Source organism: Ochotona curzoniae, unplaced genomic scaffold (assembly GCF_017591425.1).
Source record: "Ochotona curzoniae isolate NIBS_2020 unplaced genomic scaffold, NIBS_Ocur_1.0 contig_908, whole genome shotgun sequence".
NCBI classification, from domain to species: domain Eukaryota; kingdom Metazoa; phylum Chordata; class Mammalia; order Lagomorpha; family Ochotonidae; genus Ochotona; species Ochotona curzoniae.
The window spans coordinates 4,577,227-4,600,225 of NW_024466607.1; the positions used below are offsets into that span (position 1 = coordinate 4,577,227).

The 22,999-nt window shown below is 47.6% G+C and overlaps 1 protein-coding gene across 1 annotated transcript in view; it reads left to right on the forward strand.

The window, feature by feature from the left end:
• The window catches only part of FANCD2 (FA complementation group D2), a 60,287-nt gene that overhangs the window by 24,777 nt on the left and 12,511 nt on the right, over positions 1-22,999 (forward strand). The window contains exons 17-33 of the mRNA XM_040995181.1: positions 884-1,015; positions 3,565-3,675; positions 8,221-8,330; positions 11,438-11,498; positions 12,158-12,277; positions 12,697-12,770; positions 13,022-13,168; positions 13,321-13,421; positions 13,770-13,885; positions 15,435-15,543; positions 17,670-17,777; positions 18,002-18,114; positions 19,036-19,179; positions 20,601-20,714; positions 21,366-21,494; positions 21,613-21,731; positions 22,561-22,671. Of these exons, the coding sequence (XP_040851115.1) occupies positions 884-1,015; positions 3,565-3,675; positions 8,221-8,330; positions 11,438-11,498; positions 12,158-12,277; positions 12,697-12,770; positions 13,022-13,168; positions 13,321-13,421; positions 13,770-13,885; positions 15,435-15,543; positions 17,670-17,777; positions 18,002-18,114; positions 19,036-19,179; positions 20,601-20,714; positions 21,366-21,494; positions 21,613-21,731; positions 22,561-22,671 (1,919 nt within the window). The remainder of the gene's footprint in view (positions 1-883; positions 1,016-3,564; positions 3,676-8,220; positions 8,331-11,437; positions 11,499-12,157; positions 12,278-12,696; positions 12,771-13,021; positions 13,169-13,320; positions 13,422-13,769; positions 13,886-15,434; positions 15,544-17,669; positions 17,778-18,001; positions 18,115-19,035; positions 19,180-20,600; positions 20,715-21,365; positions 21,495-21,612; positions 21,732-22,560; positions 22,672-22,999) is intronic.

Below are 22,999 nucleotides of genomic sequence, written 5' to 3' on the forward strand. Positions count from 1 at the left end.
GCTTGTAGGCTTCGGATTAGCAGTTGAAACATTGCACCAACCCCCTTGTGGTTTTCATGATGCTGGAATAGTGGTAAAAGTTAGCTGTAAATAATTAAATTTTGATTGATGTGGTACTTGTTCTGTAGGAAAAAAATGTGATGAAAAATAAATAAGAATGAGTGCGGGCTTACCCTTATTCCTGTTTATATGAGACTTAAATGGAAAGCGTATGTCCACAATGAAGACTGTTCTTTGGAAAGTTACCGTGAGAGCAGATGGAGAACAAAGTGCTTTATTTTGTATTTTTATCAGTATGATATCTGTTGTTAATAGTGTCCAAAGACATTTGAAGAAAACTTTTACAAGTGATAAGTTTAAATATTGTTGAAACTGAATAGAGCAGTGGATAATGCTACCTTGAGTTTGCTATGAATCTGTGAAGCGGTCAGGAAGAAGCAAGCAGGAAGGGTGTCAAGGACAGTTTTGAATCCTCTTAATGTCTTACTTGTAAGCATGCAAATCTGACTGGTACTGCAGAGAAAACTTGTACAGCCTTTCTCTCCTTTAGTGACACTGTTTCAAGAAACTTTAATAGATTAAGTTCAGCCACAACTTAAAAAGTAAGCTTCAACCTGAGTGAGTAAAAACAGAAAGAGGAAAACTATGTCAGGACGCAAAAGCAGGAGAGCTTAGGTGACTCATGGGTAGGTTAGGAGCATCGGTCAGAGCTGGGGGGTAGGTCGGTGGCCTCGGCTTCGTCCCGAGGCTCGCGTTAATGCTGCTGCCTGTTAGGTGGTGGAAACGGATGAGGCGAGCTGCTTTAACTGTGAGGATGGCAGCAGCCCCAGGCATGGCACTTTCTAGATTGGCCTGTCATGTGTGCTTCCTACTCCTGCTCTAGGAAGTCGTTGGTGCCCTGGTGACCCACATCTGCAGTGGCAACGAAGCAGAAGTTGACGCCGCGTTGGACACCCTCCTCGACTTGATAGCAGTGAACCTGTCGGCACTGAGGCTGAACGCTATCTTTATCAAGGTGATTGCTGGGTGTGATGTGCGCCCTTTGTGTTTTTGTGAGCTACGAGATGCCAGTTAGTGATTTGCACTGTTTGGATGTTGAGCACTGTACTTGGTGGGAAGGCTGGGTTGGAGTTCATGGGCAAGTAATAGAAAACTCATCCTGTATAATAAGGTATTTAAAAGTTTTTACATCTATGTTCTGGACCTGGCACGGTAGCCTAGCAGCTAAAGTCCTCGCCTTGAAGGCGCCGTGATCCCATATGGGTGCCGGTTCTAGTCCTGGCGACCCCACTTCCCATCCAGCTCCCTGCTTGTGGCCTGGGAAAGCAGTGGAGGACGCCCAAGGCCTTGGGACCCTGCACCCACATGGAAGACAGTCGAGGACTTCCTGGGTCCGCGTGCCTGTGTGCCCGTGTGCCCACGTGCCTGCGTGCCCGTGTGGGAGGCTTGAGATTATTTGTTGGTTGAAAAGGATTAAGTGAAGGTGAAGCCAGCTAATTTTCAGTTATTGTCAGGGTTTACCACGCTTTCTTCGCTTCAGCCCAGCTTTGGAAGTTAGCAAGGCTCTTTTTTATTTTTTTTTTTCAAAAGTTTATTATTTTTATTGTAAAGTCAGATATACAGAGAGGAAGATCTTCCGTCCAATGATTCACTCCCCAGTGACCACAACGGCTGGTGCTGTGCCGATCTGAAGCTGGGAATTAGGAGCCTCTTCTGGGTCTCCCACGCAGGTGTAGGATCCCAAAGCTTTGGGCCGTCCTCGACTGCTCTCCCAGGCCACAAGCAGGGAGCTGGATGGGAAGTGGAGCAGCCGGGATTAGAACCGGCACCCATATGGGATCCCAGCACATTCAAAGTGAGGACTTTAGCCACTAGGCCATGCCGCCAGGCCCATAGGTAGCAAGGTTCTAGAGACAAAGCTGAGGGCCTCGTAGTACAGTACGCTAGTGGTTAAATCCTAGCCTTGCAGCTACTGGGGTCCCCCATGGGTGCCAGTTCTTGTCTCCACTGCTGCACCTCCTTTCCTACTCCTTTCTTGTATCAGTAGAGGATTGTCTTAAACCTTAGGACCCTGTGTCTGCGTGGGAGACCCGCAAGAAGCTTCTGGCTCCTGGCTTCAGATAGGCTCAACTCAAGCCATAGCAGCCATTTGGGAGTGAACCAGCATATGGAAGTTCCTTCTGTGTAAATCTGCCTTTCCTATAAAAAAAAGAACAGGGCTCAGCGACATGGCCTAGCAGCTAAAATCTACGCCTTGAACTCACTGGGATCCCATAGGGACGCAGGTTCTAATCCCGGCAGCTCCACTTTCCATCCAGCTCCCTGCTTGTGGCCTGGGAAAGCAGTCGAGGACGGCCCAAAGCCTTGGGACCCTGCACCTGCATGGAAGACGCGGAAGAAGTTCCTGGCTCCTGGCTTCGGATCGGCATAGCATCAGCCATTGCGCTCACTTGGGGAGTGAATCATCAGATGGAAGATCTTCCTCTCTGTCTCTCTCCTCTCTGTATATCTGACTTTGTAATAAAAATAAATGAATCTTTTTTTTTAAAGATTTATTTTTATTACTTTTTTTTATTGGAAAGGTCTCCCACACAGGTGCAGGGTCCCAAGGCTTTGGGTGTCCTCGACTGCTTTCCCGGGCCACAGGCGGGGAGCTGGAAGGGAAGCGGGGCTGCCGGGACAGAACCGGCGCCCGTATGGGATCCCGGGCGTGCAAGGCGAGGACCTCAACCACTGCGCCATCGCGCCGGGCCCAAAAATAAATAAATCTTTAAAAAAAAAAAAACACAAAGACAAAGCTGAGGCAAATCCCAAAGTCAAAAGTGAATATGTAGAGAATAAATCACTTGTGGCATAGGCGCTGGAACGGGCACAGGAAGGGGTAGGATGTGCCTGGTGCTGCTGGGACTGTGTGCTCGCCGGGGACCCTGTCCATCAGGGAGTGTGGAGGACTGGCAGGAGCCCCGGGATGGCCGAGGCAGTGGCACCTGCAGCCTGGGCGTTCGTGCAGGGCGCAGAGAAGCAACCGTATCATCTTCTCCACTGTCCTTCCTTGTCTCTGGTTAAGATAGATTTATCTATTTATTTACTTGTTTACTTGTTTAAAAAATTTTTTTTTTTCAAAAGTCACACAGACAGAGAGGAGAGACAAAGATCTTCCATCTGTTGATTCACTGCCCAAGTGGCTGCAATGGTCGGAGCTGAGCTGAGCTGAAGCCAGGAACTAGGAACTTCTTTTGGGTTTCCTGTGCAGGTGCAGGATCCCAAGGCTTTGGGCCGTCCTCGACTGCTCTCCCAGGCCACAATGGCCCATATGGGATCCTGGTACTGGCAAGGCGAGAATTTTAGCCACTAGGCTACTGTGCCAGGCCCTATTTATTTGTTTTAAAGGCCAAGATACAGGGATCGTGTGTGTACTGGTTCCGTCTCCAAAAGCCTGTGTGTGCGTGCCCTGAGGGGCGTGTTACCCCTGCACCTGACACCTGTCGCGAAGATTGGTGCTTTTTGATTTGTAGGGGGAAAATGTTAGTGACTCATGTGCTTTTTGTGTCTTTTCCTTCTCAGGGCATTTTAGATTATCTGGATACTATGTCCCCTGAGCAGATCCGGAAGCTCTTCTACATTCTCAGCACCCTGGCCTTCCGGAAGAAGCAGAACGCGGGCAGCCACCTTCAGGTGAGGCATGTGCTGCGGCTCCTCTGACCCTCCTTGACTCGGCCGGGCAGTCACTGCAGCTGGCGCGGGGAGGACAGCGTGGAGCCGTGCTTTCCGCACTTTGTCCTCGCACGCTCCACTCGGCCAGTACTGTCACCTGCTCTGAGAGCTGGATGGACTCGTCTGTCCGTTTAGCTTGGTCCTTTAGGATGGAGATGGGATTGAGCTCAGCCAGCCATGGAACCGAATGAGAAGAACCCTCCGATTCTGCGCTGAGTGCGGAGGGGACTCATAACTGCCCTGGTTCCTGAGGAACAGGAATTTCCTCTGGGTTTGCATTCATGAACAGCATTCATGAGCAGGTCAGCTAGAGGGACAAACAGGAAGGTCGGGATGCTTTGGTGGCATTCCTCTGTACTGGAGTGTGGCTCTTATCATCCATCCGCTTCTATGAATTAAAGCAAAATACACTTCTTGCACCGTGGCCTGGCGGCTGAAGTCGGAGTCCTTGCCTTGAATGCGCTGGGATCCAAATGGATGCCGGTTCAGGTGCTGGCGGTCCTGCTTCCCATCCAGCTCCCTGCTGTGGTCCGGGAAAGCAGTTGAGGCCGGCCCAGGGCCTTGGGATCCTGCACCCGTGGGGGAGGCTTGGAGGAAGTTCCTGACTCCTGGCTTCGGATCGGCGCAGCTCTGGCCGTTGCAGTCACTTGGGCAGTGAATCATTGGACAGTAGATCTTCTCTGTCTCTCCTCTGTGTATATCTGACTTTGCAATAAAAATAAATAAATCCTTAAAAAAGAAAAAAAAATATAGCGAGTTTGGGGTGAAAGCAGGACTTCCTGCAGGTCCTCTGGAAGGGTCCATGCTTTCTTGCTGTCAGAGGTTCTGACTGCCTGCATTCCCTCCCCTCCCCCTTTCTGGCCGCACATCCTGATTTTAGTGTGGGTCTCGGGAGGTTGCTTCATTTCAGTGAGAGAAACCTGGTTCTTTTTTTTTTTTATTTTGTTTTTGGATTATGATAAGATGTATATTACACAAAATTTACCACTTTATGTCAAGTTTTTAGTTCAGTTGCATTGAGTGTATTGACAGGGTTTTGCGACCATCTCCAGAACTTTGCCAGAGCCCAAAATGTGTGTCCACTCAGCAGTTCGTGCTTTCTCGTCTCCTTCTCCAGCGCTGATAATCTCTAATCTCCGTTGTATGGATTTGTCTTACTTGCCTCACGTAGGTGAAAAACTCTGCTTTTGTTTCTGGCTTAGTCGGGAAGTTTTTCAGTTTCATCTTTCGGGCCTGTCAGAACTAAACAAGGAATAATTGTAATTATTTGTCATAAAGACATCTTTAGTCCTCATTATATTACATATGGATCTGTTACAGTGTGTTTGCACAGAAAAGTGTACCACGTGTTTATTTCTCAGCCACTGGCGGACCTTTGAGTCATCCCTGCCTTGGACTCGCTGGGTACTGTTGCTCATGTAAGCTAGTGTGCCAATATTGGTTTGGTTTAACACCTCCAAGAACAACAAACTGATTTCCATTTTACGCATAGCAGTTTTACATCCTGCCGTCATTGTCATCGTTGTGGATGTCAAAGCCGTGTCCGGCGTGACCAGAATGACAGTGATGTTGATCATGGTGGGCTGTCTCTGTATCTTTTTTTTTTTTTTTAATTTATTCATTTTGATTAAAGGTCAGGTATACAGAGAGGAAGAAGAGAATAACATTTTCCATCCACTGATTTGCTCCCCAACAGCTGCAATGGCCAGAGCTGAGCCAGTCTGATGCCAGGAGCCTCTTGGGACGCAGGTGGAGGGTCCCAAGGCTTTGGGCCGTCCTTGACTGCTTTCCCAGGCCACAAACAGGGAGCTGGATGGGAAGCGGGGCTGCCGGGATTAGAACCTGCACCCATATGGGATCCCCGCACATGTGCAGTGAGGACTTTAACTGCCAGGCTACGTAGCTGGGCCCTCTATATCCTCTTTGGAACAGTATATTGTTTTTGATCGTGTTTTTGTTGAATTTTTGTTTTTATTGAGTTTTTCTGTTCTGCAAGTTAATCTCTAGCACACAGTAATTTGTAGGTATTTTTTCCTGTTTTGTTGGTTGTTTTTTTATTCGCTTTCTCTTGTTGCTCATGTGTTTGTGTTAGTGAGAAACCTTTGCCAACTCCAAGGTCATGCAGGTTCTCTCCTGTTGTCTTCTGTGGGAAAGTGTCAGCTGTTAAATTTGGTTCTTTAATTCTTGTATGTTGTGTGAGGTCCTTCTTTCAGCTTTCCAGATCCAGTTGTTTACAGTATCACCCTTTCCTCATGCTGTAGTATCTGCACCCCCGCCACATCAGTTGATCGTATGTGTAAGCTTACTCCTGGACTCCTGGGCCCAGCGTGATAGCATAGTGGTTACACTCCTGGACTCCTGGGCCCGGCATGATAGCGTAGTGGTTACACTCCTGGACTCCTGGGTCTGGCATGATAGCGTGGTGGTTACACTCCTGGACTCCTGGGTCTGGCGTGATAGCATAGTGGTTACACTCCTGGACTCCTGGGCCCAGCGTGATAGCATAGTGGTTACACTCCTCCTGGACTCCTGGGCCCGACGTGTTAGCGTAGTGGTTACACTCCTGGACTCCTGGGTCTGGCGTGATAGCATAGTGGTTACACTCCTGGACTCCCGGGCCCGGCGTGATAACGTAGTGGTTACACTCCTGGACTCCTGGGCCTGGCGTGATAGCGTAGTGGTTACACTCCTGGACTCCCGGGCCCGGCGTGATAGCGTAGTGGTTATACTCCAGGACTCCTGGGCCCGGCATGATAGCGTGGTGGTTACACTCCTGGACTCCTGGGCCTGGCGTGATAGCGTAGTGGTTACACTCCTGGACTCCCGGGCCCGGCGTGATAGCGTAGTGGTTATACTCCAGGACTCCCGGGCCCGGCATGATAGCGTGGTGGTTACACTCCTGGACTCCTGGGCCCAGCGTGATAACGTAGTGGTTACACTCCTGGACTCCTGGGCCTGGCGTGATAGCGTAGTGGTTACACTCCTGGACTCCTGGGCCCGGCGTGATAGCGTAGTGGTTATACTCCTGGACTCCTGGGCCCGGCGTGATAGCGTAGTGGTTATACTCCTGGACTCCTGGGCCCGGCGTGATAGCGTAGTGGTTATACTCCTGGACTCCTGGGCCCGGCGTGATAGCGTAGTGGTTATACTCCAGGACTCCTGGGCCCGGCGTGATAGCGTAGTGGTTACACTCCTGGACTCCTGGGTCTGGCATGATAGCGTAGTGGTTACACTCCAGGACTCGTGGGTCTGGCGTGATAGCGTAGTGGTTACACTCCTGGACTCCTGGGCCCGGCGTGATAGCGTAGTGGTTACACTCCTCCTGGACTCCTGGGCCTGGCGTGATAGCGTAGTGGTTACACTCCTGGACTCCTGGGCCTGGCGTGATAGCGTAGTGGTTACACTCCTGGACTCCTGGGTCTGGCATGATAGCGTGGTGGTTACACTCCTGGACTCCTGACTCTTGTTCATCTCTGTGTCTTCATGGCAGTGCTGCGCTGTGATTGTCTTTTCAAGATTTACCTGTTTTTATGGGGTAGCAGATACACAGAGAGAAAGAGAAAAAGAAAAGGTCTGTAATCGAGTCATTCACCCCCCAAGCAGCCGCAGTAGCTGGGGCTGAGCCGATCCAAAGCCAAGAGCCAGGGGCTCTGTCAGGGTCTCCCACATGGGTGCCATCCTGTACTGTCCTCCCAGACCACAAGCAAGGAGCTGAATGGGACTTGGATCAGCTGGAATATAAACTGGTGTCCATATGGGATCCCAGGTGTGCAAGGCGAGGATTTAGCCACTAGGCTACAGCACTGGGCTGTACTGTATTGTTTTGATTACTATAACTTTGTAGTAATTTTTAAATCATGAAGTATGAGCTTCCCCAATTTAATTGCTTTTCAAGATTGGTTTGACTGAGATTCCTTAAAAATCCGTATGAATTTTCTTATGGGTTTTTCTGTTTCTGCAAAAAAATATTCTTGATTTTTTGTGAGTATTTTATTGAATTGCTTTGAGTAGTATGTATCGTCGTGTCATCATTTAATAATACCTAAGTCTCCAATCAGTTAATATTTTTATTTCACATCTTTTATTAAGGTCCTTTATTAAGGTCCTTTATTCATGTCATCAATGTTTTGCAGTTTTTCAAGTCCAAGTTTTTTGTTTCCATAGTTGAAATTTATGCTGAACTACTTTTAAAATTGTCAGTGTTTTAGCTAGACAGGTAACAGTTTAGCGGCTCTCATATAATGCTGGAGCAGCCTCTGCAGTAACAGCTGTTCCTGCTGAACGGATGGCATGCGCCAGGTGCTGCTGTAGTTTTTCCTAAGTTGTCAAACGGTTGAGAGTTTTCCCATTTTGTAGATGTGAAAATTTAGACTCTTGACTGAAAAAGTGATTCCTTACAGTCCACCCAGTCAGCAGCGGTAAGGCCTTTCCATCTGCCCGGGCGCAGGCTCTCTGGTTGCTGCAGTGTAACGTGTCCTGTTCTCAGTCCCTGTCCTCTCGCTCCAGGATGACCTGCACCTGGTCATACGGAAGCAGCTCTCCAGCACCCTGTTCAAGTACAAACTCATTGGGATCATCGGCGCCGTCACCATGGTTGGCATCATGGCTGCAGACAGGTACACGGTGAATGCTAACTGTCTGTGCTCCGGCGTCAGGTTGACATCATGAGGGGTGTGTGACTTTGCTGTTCCCTGCTGATCTTGCCAGGGTCTAGTCATGATTTGTTCAGAATTGTGATTGTAGTTAATATAGCCCGATAATTCAAAACTAGCGATTGCCCAGAGGTAAAGTTCTAGAACCCCTTCCACAGAAGGATGACTTTATTTCTTCTGCAATAGATTTTTCTGTATATGCTCCTAACTTAGGAATTAGAAAATGTCCATTTCTATGATCTTGTGAGAAATTTCCATCTTTGATTTAAAGAGAGCCTGTCTTGTGGATTCCATCTTTCTCGCTCTTGGATGCCACTGTTGTATCATCTGAAGTTCTGTAAGAGCTCATGTTGTGGCATAGTGGGGAAAGCTACCACGTACAGCACTCGTATCCCATATGAGCGCTGGCTGAGTCCCAGCTGCTGCACTGCCAATGCAGCCTCTGCTCATGGCCTGGGCAAGGCTGCAGCAGATGGCCCAGGTACCTGGGTCCCTGTCACCCACGTTGGGGACCTAGCTGAATCTCTGGCTACTGGCTTTGGCCTAACCTAGCCATGGCCATTGCAGCCATCTGGAAAATGAACGAATAGATGGAAAACCTCTCCCCATCTCTCCTCTCTGTGTAAGCCTTTCAAATAAATAAGTAAAAAATTTAAAGATTTATTTATTTTTATTGGAAAGTCAGATTAACAGAGAGAAGCCAAGACAGAAAGATCTTCCATGCACTGGTTCACTCCCTCAATAACCACAACAACCAGAGCTGAACTAATCCAAAGCCAGGAGCCAGAAGCTTCTTTTGGCTGTGTGAGCATAGGTTCTCAAGGCTTTGGGCCATCCTTGACTGTTTTCCTAGGCCACAAGCAGGAAACTGGAAGGGAAGTAGAGCAACCGCGATATGAACCAGCGCCCATATGGGATAATGGCGCATGTAAGGCGAGGATTTAGCCACTAGGCTGTTACATTAGACCTTAAATAAGTAAATCTTAAAGAAGCTTGATTGTATGTTATCTTGGAGCTGGGGACTGTGCTTGCAACACCTCTCCATTTATATTCCTCAGAAATTATTTGTCACAAATTTCTGAGGTGCCAGTGAACATCCTTACAATCAGTGTTGTTGTTGGGGGGTGTGTGTGTGTTTCATTTATTTTTTTCGTAAAGCCAGAGTTAAAAAGAGAGACAGAGAATGGATGGTTTTCACTTTGCTGGTACATTCCCTGCTGTAATGGCCAGAGCTGAGCAGATCCAAAGGCCGGAGGCAGGAGCTTCTTCCGGGTCTCCCACACAGGTACAGGGTCCCGAGGACCTGGGACATCCTCAGTTGCTTTGCCAGGCCACAAGCAGGCAAGTGGATTGCAAGTGGCGCTGCCAGGACATGCAGCAGCATCTGGGATCCCAGTGCTTGAAGGTCAACCCGATGGAGCCGTCACGCCGGGCCTGAAGCCGGTATCAGCCATAGCAGAGAGGTTGCGTGGTTTCCTGCCGAAGAGTTGGATTCCTGTAGTTGTGCTGCCTGCCTGGGGAACTAAATGCTGGTGCCGTGGTTTGCTAGCTGAATGGCTAGCCTGTAATCTCATATCTGTAAAACATAGATGATAAAGTTTGCTTTATAAAATTATTAAGAGTATTAAATGGTTAGAGCAATGCCCAGCACAAAGTGTGCGCTAGGAAGTGTTTCTTATTGTTACTTATTTAGAAAATAGATGTCCTTTGTTCTAATTCACACTTTTGTGTCCAGTAAATAGTCCTTCAAGCCTTGTGCAGTTTAAAAAAACTGTATAGTTGTAGGGGGCTGATGCATTGGCTCAACAGGTAATTTTTTTTTCCTGAAAATTTTTTTTATTTTGAATTTTATGGTTCAATTCCATAGGATCTGGGATTCCCTCCCACTCAAATTCCCACCCCCCAACTGATTTTCCCCATATTATTATAATAGTATGGACCTTTATAAGCACTTTTAAGTTCATTAGTTTGTTATTTAAGTGTGTCCCAATATTGCCAGTACGCTGTTAGACAGTCCTGCATCCCGTTTCTACATATGTCCAACAATTTCATTGGAAACAGGCTAATTCTTTCCCTTGTAGTGCCAGCATGCTGTATGACACAGTTCTGGTCCCAGCTGCTCCACTTCCCCTGTAGCTCTGTGCTTATGGCCTGGGAAAGCAGTGGAGGGCTGCCCAGAGCCATCTGAGTGGGAGCCCCAGCAGAGGCTCCTGGCTCTAGATTGTAGCCGTTGTGAACATTTGGGAAACGAACCTGGTTTGTCTCCTCTCTTTCAATCTGCCTTGCAAATAGAAATATATTTTGGGTGTCGGTGTGGTAGCCTAGCAGCAAAAGTCCTCACCTTTCATGTACTGGGATCCCATATGGTTAACAGTTCTAATCCCAGCAACCCTGCTTCCCGTCCAGCTCCCTGCTTGTGGACTGGGAGAACAGTCAGGAACAGCCCAGAGCCTTGAGATCCTGCGCCCGTGTGGGAGCCCTGAAAAGTCTCCTGTCTCCTGGCTTCGGATCAACTCAGCTATGGCCATTGCCGCCACATTGGGTGTAAATCAGTGGATGGAAGATCTTCCTCTCCGTTTCCTCTCTGTATATCTGGCTTTCCCATAAAATAAATAAATGAATAAATTTGTTTTAAATATCACCCACATTTCAGTGGTAACAGATAACCTGATTTAAAAATGAACTAAGAACTTGATAAACATTTAGTCAAATAACTGTGTATATATATATGTATTATTATTATTTTTTTTAATGCTTATTTATTTAGTTGAGAGGCTTAGAGAAAGAGACTTGGAGAAGGTCCTGTTTGCTTATCTACCAAATGCTTACCATGGCTGGGTCTGGGCAGGGGCAAAGCCAGCTCTGGCTTGAGCAGGGACGGCAGTCACTGGGGCGCCAGCACTGCCCTGCAAGGACGGCGGAATCCAGTGAGCATCCGTGAGGAGTGTGGGCGTCCTAACCACTGAACGCGTGCCTCCTCCAGCTTTGTCTCTTACAAAGAACAGGTTTCTCAAATTTATTGCTGATTGTTAGAAAATATTACGAAAGTGAACCTGAGGTCTGGTTTTTAGGAGTGGGCCTTCGCAGATCCCCCAGGAGCTGGCCGACACGAGCGGTGAGCATTGCTCACAGGTGAGTCCTTGCGCGCAGGCCCGTGCGCCTCCGCGCTGCTCTCCACGCCGTCTCTTCACCACCCGGGGGGCTTCTTTCCCAAAGTAGGTTCCTCTATTCCTGGCGTTTGTGGTTGGCACGTAGAATATGATGGATTAGTCTACATTTTTTTCTGAATCAGTCTAGTCTCTGAAGTAATATCAAATTCTCATGGAGAAAGATGTGCTATATTTACAGGGTAGCATGTTCATTGCTGTGTAGCGACAAATCAGTGCATAGTCAGAAAGTGGGGGCTACGAAGGGTTTTCAAAAAGAATCATGGAAAACGTAGTATGAAAAACTACTTAGACTTAACTTTTAATTCCATTTCTATGAACCTTTTGATCCCCTAGTAAAACGACTCAGATGTAGAGAACAGAAGAGCAAAATGTAAAGGAAGTCATTTTTATTCTGTTCTTTATTGAGATTGTCCTAAGGCTTTCCTAACATAGAAGTTGTACAATCAAAGCCTTGCTTTAGAAAAAGGGTGTGGGCGGCCTGTGTCTGACGGACTGGTGAGGAGGTTCTGAATAACCTCAGATGAGCAGTGGGAAGGGAGAGCTGTCAGAGCACCGGTGGAGTTCAGGAAGGGCTGGCAGCGCTGAGGCTGAACTCACTGTGCATCCTCTCGCCTATTCCAGGTGACCTCCCTGCTGCAGTTGGTTCATTCCTGCAGTGAGAAGTCTCCTCAGGCCTCGGCCCTCTATTATGATGAGTTTGCCAACCTGATTCAACGAGGAAGGCTGGCTCCCAAAGCCCTGGTAAGACCCAGTGCCCCTTCCTCACAGCAGTGCACGTGGAGGCTGCTTTTCCGCCCCCTCTGAAGTTCTCTGAATCTCACCGCCGTGAGACCTGTTAGCTCTTGCACGTTCTCCGTGCCCCTCCGGGAGCCTCAGGCCTCTGCAGCTGTTGGGAGGCTGTAGCGGCAGTGCTGACGGGGAGCGGGATGTGGATGGAGATTACGGTGCCGAGAGCCCTGTGCTGGTGAGGCACGAGGCACTGGCTGAGCGCATTTTATGCATTATCCCTTTTCTAGCCCACAATCATGACCTATGTATCATCGATTTTTGTTTGTGTTTTTACTTTTGAAATGAAGGATCTTAGGCTTAGAAAAGCTAATAACTTATCCAGGGCTCTAGGGCACGTGTGTTCTAGACACTTTTTCATTTGTCTTCTGAAGGAATGGGTTGGGCAGACCATCTTTGATGATTTCCAAGATGCCTTTGTGGTGGACTTCTGTGCTGTTCCAGAAGGGTGAGTGTTTGGGTGAAGGAGGTGCGTCAGTCCTGTCAGTAGCTGAAATGAACTCAGTATGCTGGACCTGAGCCCAGACCACTGCCTCCCACAGCTGCTCTTCCCCGGCTCCCCTGTACCTCCTGCTCCAGAGAAGCTGTAGCATCCTCGCTTGTTCTTTCTCTTGATTTGCAGTTTTTGTTTGTTTGAAGTTGATTTGTTCCAGTGGTTTCTCTCCGCCTTGGGTGTCCGATTCTGGGTTCTCTCCACAGTGACTTTCCGTTTCCTGTGAAAGCTCTGTATGGACTGGAAGAATACAGCGATGGTGATGGGATCGTCATCAACCTGTTCCCACTGCTCTTCTCTCAGGAGCTGGCGGAAGACGGGGCCCAGAGTGCTTTGCCGGAGTCAGGCCAAAAGTCAGTACAGTCTTGTTTTTCTTAGAGTTCTGTTCAGGGGAAAAAAAAAAAAACTTAAAAAAAATTTTTTTTTTGTACTGAAACTGGGCTCCCTGTGCATGTGGACTAATGTGCTTACAAAGCAAGATCTAAAATGGACTTTTCCTCTTCAGATTGGTGTCGCCAATGTGCCTGGCACCCTATTTCCGGTTGCTGAGACTTTGTGTGCAAAAACAACATAATGGAAACTTGGAGGAGATTGATGGTCTGTTAGGTATGTGATACAGTTCTTGGGCGTTTGTGTTTTTTGTTTTGTAACAAAATTTAGGAAATGTAGGAAACGAGCAGATCAAGGTGAGGTGTGTGGGAAGGAATTTCTAACTTTGCAAGGTAGTTTAACAGTTAATTGTCCCCTGGTTCCATGTTGTTTCTTGATCCTTGTATATTTGTTTCAAAAGCTTCTCAATTTTGTTTGTTGACTGTTGTGTAATGTTTAGGTACAGCCAAAGCTTAGTCTGAACCAGGAGTTACAAGGGGGAAGCTGAAGGACAGCTCGGTTGAGGGCAGAGTCCATCGTCCACTGTCTGGACCACAGGGAGCTGAGTGCCTCTTCTTCTTTCAGACTGTCCTCTCTTCCTGCCTGACCTGGAGTCTGGAGTGAGGCCGGAGACCCTGTCTGCTCAGGAGCGCTCCTTGACGTGCTCAGCCTTGTTCCTCACCATCAACTGGTTCCGCGAGGTGAGCGCTGACTGAGACACTGCACCTGTTGTCCGTGGTTTCTCTCAATAGTCTCCCTAGGAATCTCCATCATGCACCAACCTGTGTGGGCTCCTCTGCCTATTACCCCTTGACACTTTGTTTTTCTAAATATTAGTTTTTTTTAGTTGGAAAGCCAGATTTACAGAGGGAAAGATCCTCATTCTGCTGATTGACTCAAGTGGCCACAGCGGCCAGAGCTGAGCCCATCCGAAGCCAGGAGCCAGGATATTTTCCCGGATCTACCACATGGGGTCAGGATTCCAAGGCTTTGAGCCCTCCTGGATTGCTTTCCCAGGCCAAAAGCAGGGAGCTGGAAGAGAATTGTGGAGCAGCCAGGACACAAACTGTTGTCCATATGGGATCCTGGTGCATGCAAGGCAAGGACTTTAGCCACTAGACTACCATGCCAGACCCATACCTTACTACTCTGTAGCTGCCACATGCTCCTAGCATGAGGCGTGCACCAAGTTTCTCGGCTGTTGAGATGAAGAAGTGGTGATGGAGTTTCCTTAGAGCTCACAGTGCTCTGTGGCAGACATGACGCTGAGAGCACGTTCCTTAGTCTCCGCCTTGCCGCTCTCTGCTCACGTATTATCTCGGGGATGTCTGTTCTTGAGAGAGCTCGGTCAGTGCCAGCTTGGTAATGATGTGGGCTGGTCACATGTTGTCCTTGTTTTTCAAATACGTAACTTCAAGCACAGAGAATTCAAAATCATTAAAATTGATTAAAAGTTTACACTGTACCAAGTGTTGGGCTAATTTATTCACATTCTTTGGTTCATTTAGCAACTACTTCCCCATTTTATGCCTGAAGAAATAAAATCTTTAGTTACAAAATTAGTGAAAATCACATAGCTAGTAAGAAGGAAATAGAACTTTTTCACCAAGTCTGTGCTTTCTGGCTGTCCTGCCTGGTTGCGTAACCAGAACGTGCTGAGAACATCAGATCTCTCTGTGTTTTGACTCAGGGATGTTGTTTCCGTTAGCTGAGGACACCTGTTGATCGCAGGCTAGCCTCACAGATCCTGCTGTTTTCATGTCGGTCCTCTCTGGAGGAATGCTGTGTGCAGACTTTACTTATTTATTTCAAAAAATGGTAGAAATATTTTAATTTACATATGACAACAAATCACAGTTACATGTTCATGAAGGTCCTACACCATCTTCAGGATAGTCGGTTTCTGTACAAAGATGTACAGATGTGCAGCCAGGCAGCTCTTCCTCAGTGCGCCAGAGTTCAGCGGTTCCGCCGCCGCCTCAGTGTCTCCAACGACTGCAACGTTGTTGCCTCTCACAATGTACAGCCCCAGCAACACTTGCTCTGCTCCCTGTGAAGAGCTCAGTAGGGTTCAAAATCAAGTTGATGGTCTGGTCAACCTCTCCGTGTTCCCACAATCATAATCCCAGCCACCGCTGGGTCGATGTAGTTCTCCCAGGCGGCCGTCATGCTGCCCGGCGCGGCCGGAGAGGCATCCGTTGTGTGCAGATTTTCAGCCTGCAGTGCGAGAGCCTGGTTTGCACTTTGCAGGTTGTGAGTGCCTTCTGCCAGCAGACATCACCTGAGATGAAGGGGAAGGTGCTCACCCGGCTGAAGCACATTGTGGAGCTGCAGGACGTCCTGGAGAAGCACTTGGCAGGTAGGGGCTGCCGCGCTTGGCCTGCTGTCTGTGCTTGGCAGGGGGAGAAGCTGGGCTCCCTGATGGTTCTGTTCTGGGTCAAGTGAAAGGTATGGTGAGCACGCTTTTTTCTTTCTTTCTTTTTTTTTTTTGAGATTTATTTAGTTATTTGTAAGAGAGAGTTATATAGAGCAGGAAAGATATCTTCCGTCCACTGTTTTTTTTCCCCCAAACGATTGTCACAGTCGGGTGTCAGCTAGGCAGAAGCCAGAGCCCAGGCATTCAGGCTCCTTCTTCCTGTGCCAGGGCACAGCATCAGGGAGCTGGAGCAGAAATGGAGCAGCCTGGAGTCGAGCCATCGCTCGTAGTTGCCCAGCATCACTCAGGCCCCATTCCGCCTCTGTGCCGTAACACCGGCTGCTGAGCACGGTCATAATGAGTACATGGAATTTGCTCCTCTTATTTCCTGCACCGTACTGGTCTTGCTGCTTAAAATTGAAGCATCAAAGGTTGATTATCTGGTGCAGCAGATAAGGCGCTGTTTGAGACATCTACAGGCCATGACAGGGTGCCTTGCTTCTGATTGCACCTTGCTACTGCTGTGCGCCCTGTGGGGAACGTAGGGGCGGCTCAAACACTGGGGCTCGACCAGCCCTCTGGGGTCCCAGTGGAGTTCTAGCACCTGGCTTGGCCCGGCCCAGCCCTCGCTGTTACATACAGTTGGAGAATGAACTCAAGGGCATAGAAAACATTTAAGGCTGTTGTGAAGATACTTTGTTCTCCTTTACGTGGTCATGAGCCAGAACAGGTGAAAGGCCTCTTGGTCCCGTGTGGTCCACATGTGACCTGAGGAACCTCTAGCCGCCTCTTAGGAGCCTGCTGTAGGCCCTTACCCGAAATAATTCTCCATGATGGGTTAGTGTTTAGTGCAGTAGTTAAGATGCCTCCTTGGTTGCTCGTATCCCGTTTTGGGGGACCTGGGTTTGAGCCCTGCTTCACCTCATGTTCCAGCGTCCTGCAGGTGTGCACCCCGGGAGGGAGTGGTGATAACTCAAGTTTGGATCACTCGCACCCGAGCAGTACCCCAGGTTCGGTTCCCGGCTCTGCCCTCAGACCGGCCCAGCTGTGCTGCTCAAGGCACCTGGGGAGTAAACCAGTGAATGGAAGAAGTTCTTTGTAGGTTTTTCTGTTTATTTCTGCCTCTGCTTTTCAGGTAAAGGAAAATTTACAGTGTGCTTACTTTTTTTTTTTTTTTAAGATTTATTTCATTTTGATTGGAAAGCCAGATTTACAAAGAGGACAGACCGGAAGATTCTGTGTCTGCTGTTTCACTCCCCAAGTGGCCACAATGGCTGCTGTTGAGGCGATCTGAAGCCAGGAGCCAAGAGCTTACTCCAGGTCTCCCACACAGGTGCAGGGTCCCAAGGCGTTGGGCCGTCCTTGACTGCTTTCCCAGGCCACAGGCAGGGAGCTGGATGGGAAGCAGGGCTGCCCGTATTAGAACCGGCGCCCATATGGGATCCTGGCACTTTCAAGGCGAGGGGTTTAGGTGCCAGGCTACCGCACCAGGCCCATGTTTATGTTTCTAAAAGATGTATTTGTTTTACTTAAACGAGGTGGAGATCTTGCCTTCGTTGACCAATTCCACAAATGTCCTTAGAGGCCAGAGCTGGGCCAGTTGTCTTCCAAATCTCCTAAGTGGGGGCAGGGCCCGAGTCCTTTAGGTCATTCCCCACTGCTTTCCCAGGCCATGAGGGAGCTGAGTTGGACGTGGGATAGCTGGGACACAAGCTGATGCCTGTATGGGATGCTGGCCCCACAGTGTGTTTATTGATAAACTTTCGTGACGTAAAGTAATTGTATATATCGTATTAACTATTAAATATTGGTATAAATTAGATCGGTTTTAGTCCTTATCTGACTGGTTCGTCTTGCATGGTTCCTTGGAAAGGCTCTATACCTGACGGGTCATTATCGGTTACTAAGGAGGCGGTCCTCTGTTTTACCCTGTCAGATGATTAGAATGTATTTTACAAGACCTCACTGCACTCGGGCATGTTCCTGGTTTCAGTCTGCGGGTCAGTGCCGCGCGCAGCTCCCAGGGCTCTGTCCTTACAGTGACTCAGTTGTACCTGTCTGTGTTTCAGTCACCCCTGACTACGTTCCTCCTCTTGCAAACTTTGACTTGGAAACTTTAAATGTTCCTCGTAGCACTACTGCTGTTTCTGCGAAACTCAAAAAAAAAGAAAAGAAAGGTGAGTTTGTTCTTTTCTTCTTGATTTGTCCCATATGAGCCTTCTGAATTAACCTGAAAGGTTTGATTAGGTAGTTGGGGAGATTATGTAAATGAGCCCTTCTTTAGCAAGCTAATAAATGTGTCATCATTTAGATTAACAAAGCTACCTTTCCTTGAGCAGTCTCCCCCGGGCACTGTGTGATTATTCGTTACTCACATCACTTTTCTCTTTTGAAACATAAGGAGAAAAGAAACAGCAAAAAGCAGACGACAGCAAGCTGTCCTGTGACTCAGCTCCAAAGGAGGATAGTTCCGAGTGTGACCCTGCGCCTTCCAGCAAAAGCCAGCCGGACAAGGTAGTGAAACCTTGGCGCTCATGGGCGCTGCGCTGCCCAGGGGACCCGGAGATGCCCGGGCTCCGTCCCTGCGTCTCACAAGAAGAAAAAAAAGATGAGGCATTCTCTCAGGCTCTGAAGTTCTTATGTCTGCCACACACTTTTTTTTCTGTGAAGTCCTTGACTGCTGTATGCCTTTTTGCATTCTAGCAGCATCTTGAAATCTGTCTTGTAGCAATCAGCAAATTTTGTCTAAGTGTGCTGCTTTATGTACATTTGTTTTAGCCTCTTGTATCTTTTGGACCTGGGTTATTAACGAACTTCTCAGTGAACTCAGATGATGATAAATGCGTGGTGTAGTTGGCACTGGCTCAGCAGTAATTCCCTTGCTGGGAACGTTGTCCATGTCACACTAGAGATTCCATGTGTCGTGAAATTGGCTGGACCACATGGATCTCGATTTTTCTGGTTTTTTTGCGTTTTACTTTTCCAAATTGTAATGTGTATTATTTAGTGCTTCTCCAATCCTCCTAAAGAACTAAGTGGTAGTATTAATATGCACATTTATTTAATCGACAAGAAAGCTAGGACCTGAAAGGGTGAGCTGTTAGAGGTCACAGAGGAAGTACGTTTTTGAGCCTGTGAAGCCAGATCATCTTGGCTGTCAAGTCACAGGTGTGTGTGCCAAAGCACTGTGCTGTGACTTGGGCAACTGGCCCTGCCGTGCAACCAGCCGGGGTCTCGGGTGTGACCCGCATCCCCCAGCCAAATTAAGTACTCTGCTTTAGCGTGTTCCGGGATTTGGGAGAAAGGAAGGTGGAAATGTGATGAAAATTTAACTTTTTGCATTGAATGAACACATGTTTACTCTTTGAAATCTAGTTTAAAAATAGGTTAATATAGATGCATTTGCTTTCCTGGTGACTGTTGTTCTTCGCCCAGGAGTCGGTGGGGAAGGAAGGGAAGATGGCAGTGTCCCTGCACAGTTACCGTCCTTTTTTCCGAGAACTGGACATTGAGGTCTTCTCTGTTCTGCATTGTGGACTAGTGACCAAATCCATCTTAGATACCGAGTTGCACACCGAAGTAAGTGACAAATTGGAATCTCAGTACCTACCTTCTTTGCAAATGTCCTCACGCTGTTGTCACAAAGAGCACTGTGGCATTCAGACAGACTCTGACTTCAAAAGCCTTTATCCTACTGGGTTTGTTACGTTAATTCATTAATCAGTGTATTTGTTTGAAAGAGACAGCCTCCTGTCTTACTCTAAATGTCTGTAGTGGCCAAGGCTGCCTTAGGGCCAAGACAAACGCTAGGCCGTCTCCCATGTGCCTGGCAGGACTCTAGTTCCTGGAGTTGGCCAGGGCTAGGTCTATACCTGGGTGCTCTGATGTGGTTCGCAGGCTTTTTAACCACTTGGCTAAACTCCCACCCTCATTACTGATATTTGTTTTTGTAATGTATTAGACAGCGATGCTTACCTTCAGGGTATTAAAAATAAAGTGCCTAAGTTACTTTTATAGGGGAGCATTATTTTTCTCACATTCTTATGACATTTAGTATCCAACGGGTGCTTTTCTGTGTGTGTCACTAATTAGACCCTTAGCAGTATTCAGCATGGTGCTTGCCCTCCAACGGCTGCTAACCTGGCAGGGGAGGTAGAAGTTATGAGTGGGTCTACTGTTGATGGCGTGTTCTGTTAGTGGTGTGAGCCATATAATTGAAATGTTGATGAGGAAGGTATTATGAAAGAGAGTAGAGATTACTTGCACAGAAAAAGTAATGTGAAAACAATTGCTTTATTTATTTGAAGGGCAGAATTACCGAGAAGGGGAGAGACAGAGAGCTTCCATACTCTGGTTTTCTCCCCGGATGGCTGAAGTGGTCGGGGTTGGGTCACGCTGAAGCCAGGAGCCTGGAGCTTCCTCCAGGTCTTCCTTGTGAGTGCAGGGCCCAAACTCTTGAGCCATCCTTTTTCTCTCCCAGGTGCCTTAGCCAGGAGCTGGGTTGTAAATGGAGCAGCCTGGTCTCAAATCAGCAGCCACAGGAGGCAACTTTGCTTGCTATACCGCAACACTGCCCCCTGCCGAAATAAAAATAAAACAGGTTTTGATAAGGAATTTTGCGAAAGAGAAAAAAGATTGGAGAGCCGGTGTTGCGGTATAGTGAACATAACCGCTGACTGTGGACTGCATCCCACGTGGTCTCCAGTTCATGTCCCCTGGCTGTTCTACCAGCACACAGGAGATCTCTTTGTCTCTATCTCTTGTTCTCTCTGTAAATCTTCCTTTCCATTAAAAATTAAAATAAGTAAAAATAAGTTTTTGATCAATTGGCAGATTTAAACGGCATCTTTTTTCTTTTTTTTCTTAGAACAGCATCTTCATGAGCTAAAATTTCCCTCTTTGGTCATGTCAGAGTGTTTGCTCAGTGGAGAGGATAAATGTGACGTGTACCTCCAAATGACCAAGACTCACCTGGGTTTTCCCTTTTCTTTGTGTGACAGGCGACCGAGGTTCTACAGCTCGGACCCCCGGAGCTGCTGTTCTTGCTGGAAGATCTCTCCCAGAAGCTGGGGAATATACTGACACCTGTTGCCAAGAGAGTCCCTTTCTTCAAGGTGAGTGAGGCCAGCCGCTGTGGAAACAAGTGGTGAGGAAGGTGTCATTTTAACTCTCATTTGGGTCACTAAGTGGCACTGTGGCCATCCCATTGTCACTCACACTCACTTCCCTTAGAAAGAAACTCTGAAGCAGACAAGAAATTCATTCCTAAACGCCCTGGCATTCCTGAATCCTCTTCTCTGCTTCGGTTTTCATTATAATATGCCCCAAATGAAACCTGTCTTTGAGGGTCAGTGTGGTGACTGTCTGCCCAGAGGGTCAGCACCTTGAATGTCCCCAGGGGCAATAGACATGCGCCTGGTTCCAGGAAAGTTGCTAGCCATTATAAAGAGAACAACATGAACAGTTCATATTTGTATCTATATGCAAGTATTTACGTATGTATATAGCTCCCTACTTCATGGAGTATTCTTGGTCCTCAGTGTCTGTCTTCTCCTTATGTGATCTGTGCCTGAATCTGTGCTTCTCCATCGGATGGAATTCTGACTCTATTCATGCAAAATGGAAGATTACGCTTTTGTCAGTGTGTTCTTAGGCAGCCCAGTTGTCTGTACTTCCCTGGTGACGTCAGTTGACTCAACTCCATAGGAAACTCTTCATTTCAGAGAAGCTGCCTGGCAACTCTCGTCACTCTGGTTTTCTCATAGAGTAAAGGAAGCCGGAAGGTTGGATTCTCCCATCTCCACCAGAGATCTGCCCAGGAAATAGCTCACTCTGTTGTTCGGCTGATGACCCCGATGTGTAACCACCTGGAGAACATTCACAACTATTTTCAGGTGAGAAGATGCTCTTTCGCTCAGTAAAACCCAGGCTTTGCCAGATAAACATGAGATTTGCTTGGGAAGAAAAAAAGCAATTACTGAAGCACTTATTCTAAAACCATTTTCCTTTTAGTGCTTAGCCCCTGGCAGCTGTGATACAGTTGATGGCTCAGCCACGGAAGGTCAGGAGTGCCAGCTCATGTCTTCCTGCTACCACAGGCTGCTGCAGATCTTCCATGGCCTGTTCGCGTGGTGAGTGTGTGGGAAGTGTGCTTACCTCACAGACTAAACTGTGAAAGGCACTGCGTGATTATGAGTTTCACCACAGCAGTGGCAAGGGTGCCAGGTACTTTGCTGTCTAGGAGTATATTTCGAGATTCATCTAGTAATATAGTTATCTGTGGAATATTATTTGTTAATTTTTAAAAAGATTTATGTGTTTGTTTGAAAAAGAGATCTTCCATCTTCTTTTTGCTGGTTTATTACCCTGATGGTGACAGTGGCTGGGGCTGGACCCTACCAGATCCAGGAGCTTCATCTGGGTTTCAGTGTCCACCCCTGCTCTATGCGGTGGTACCTCCGCAGTGACCCCAGTTAGCCACCTGGTGAGGAGCACCACGAAATGGGAAATCACGGGACCTTGTTTTCTTCTTTGGAGGGTGTGGTATTTTTTCATTTGGTAGTTGGGGCCTATAACACAGCATTTAATAGTTAAGATATTTCAGACATATGAGCAGTACATCCTTCTCCTTGGAATCAAGGGAAAGAGAGCCAGTTCCAAATTGCCTCTGTGACAGGTTCCTGACACAGACACAGGCACAAACACTTTTCTCTGCAACACAGGAAACAGGAGAACTTTCATCTTCCCTAGAAATAAGCCCATGCGATTAAATATTACGATCATTTTTTTGGTACACATCAACTTCTAATCTGGTGTTTAGATCTTTCATAATATTTGGTATTTGCATATTTTCAGTTCTTCTTTCAGTCTCTGCTGACTTACTAATGGTATAAATGGAGGCCAGTGACTTCACATATAACCGTTCTGAAATTAAACCATCTGTACTTGACTGTCCTGTAGGAGTGGATTTTCTGAGCTTGAGCATCACAGTTTATTCTATGTGGCCCTTCAAATCCTTGCCAACCGACTGAAACCAGGAGAACGTGATCAGGACGTGGACGAGCTGATCAGGTGGGTCAGACCTCATATCCCACAGTGTGGCCCCACGTAACTCCTAGGAACCAGTTTGGCGAGATTAGTATGAAATACTTGTGTGTCTATCAGTAGTAGTGAAATAAATTGCTATTTATGTATTTTGTTAAATCTTGAAGCATTAGAAGCCTTCAAACAGATCATGCCAAATCTTCCTGCATACATGTGCATATCTGGTCTGCCTTTAGGGAGCGATACTGAGCACATTGACCATTTACGGTCAGCTCTGCTGTAGGGCCCTTGTCCCCCGAAGGGCTGTGTGACTGAGCAGCTTGCTTCTCTCCTTCCCTGGTCTTGAGGCTGAGCA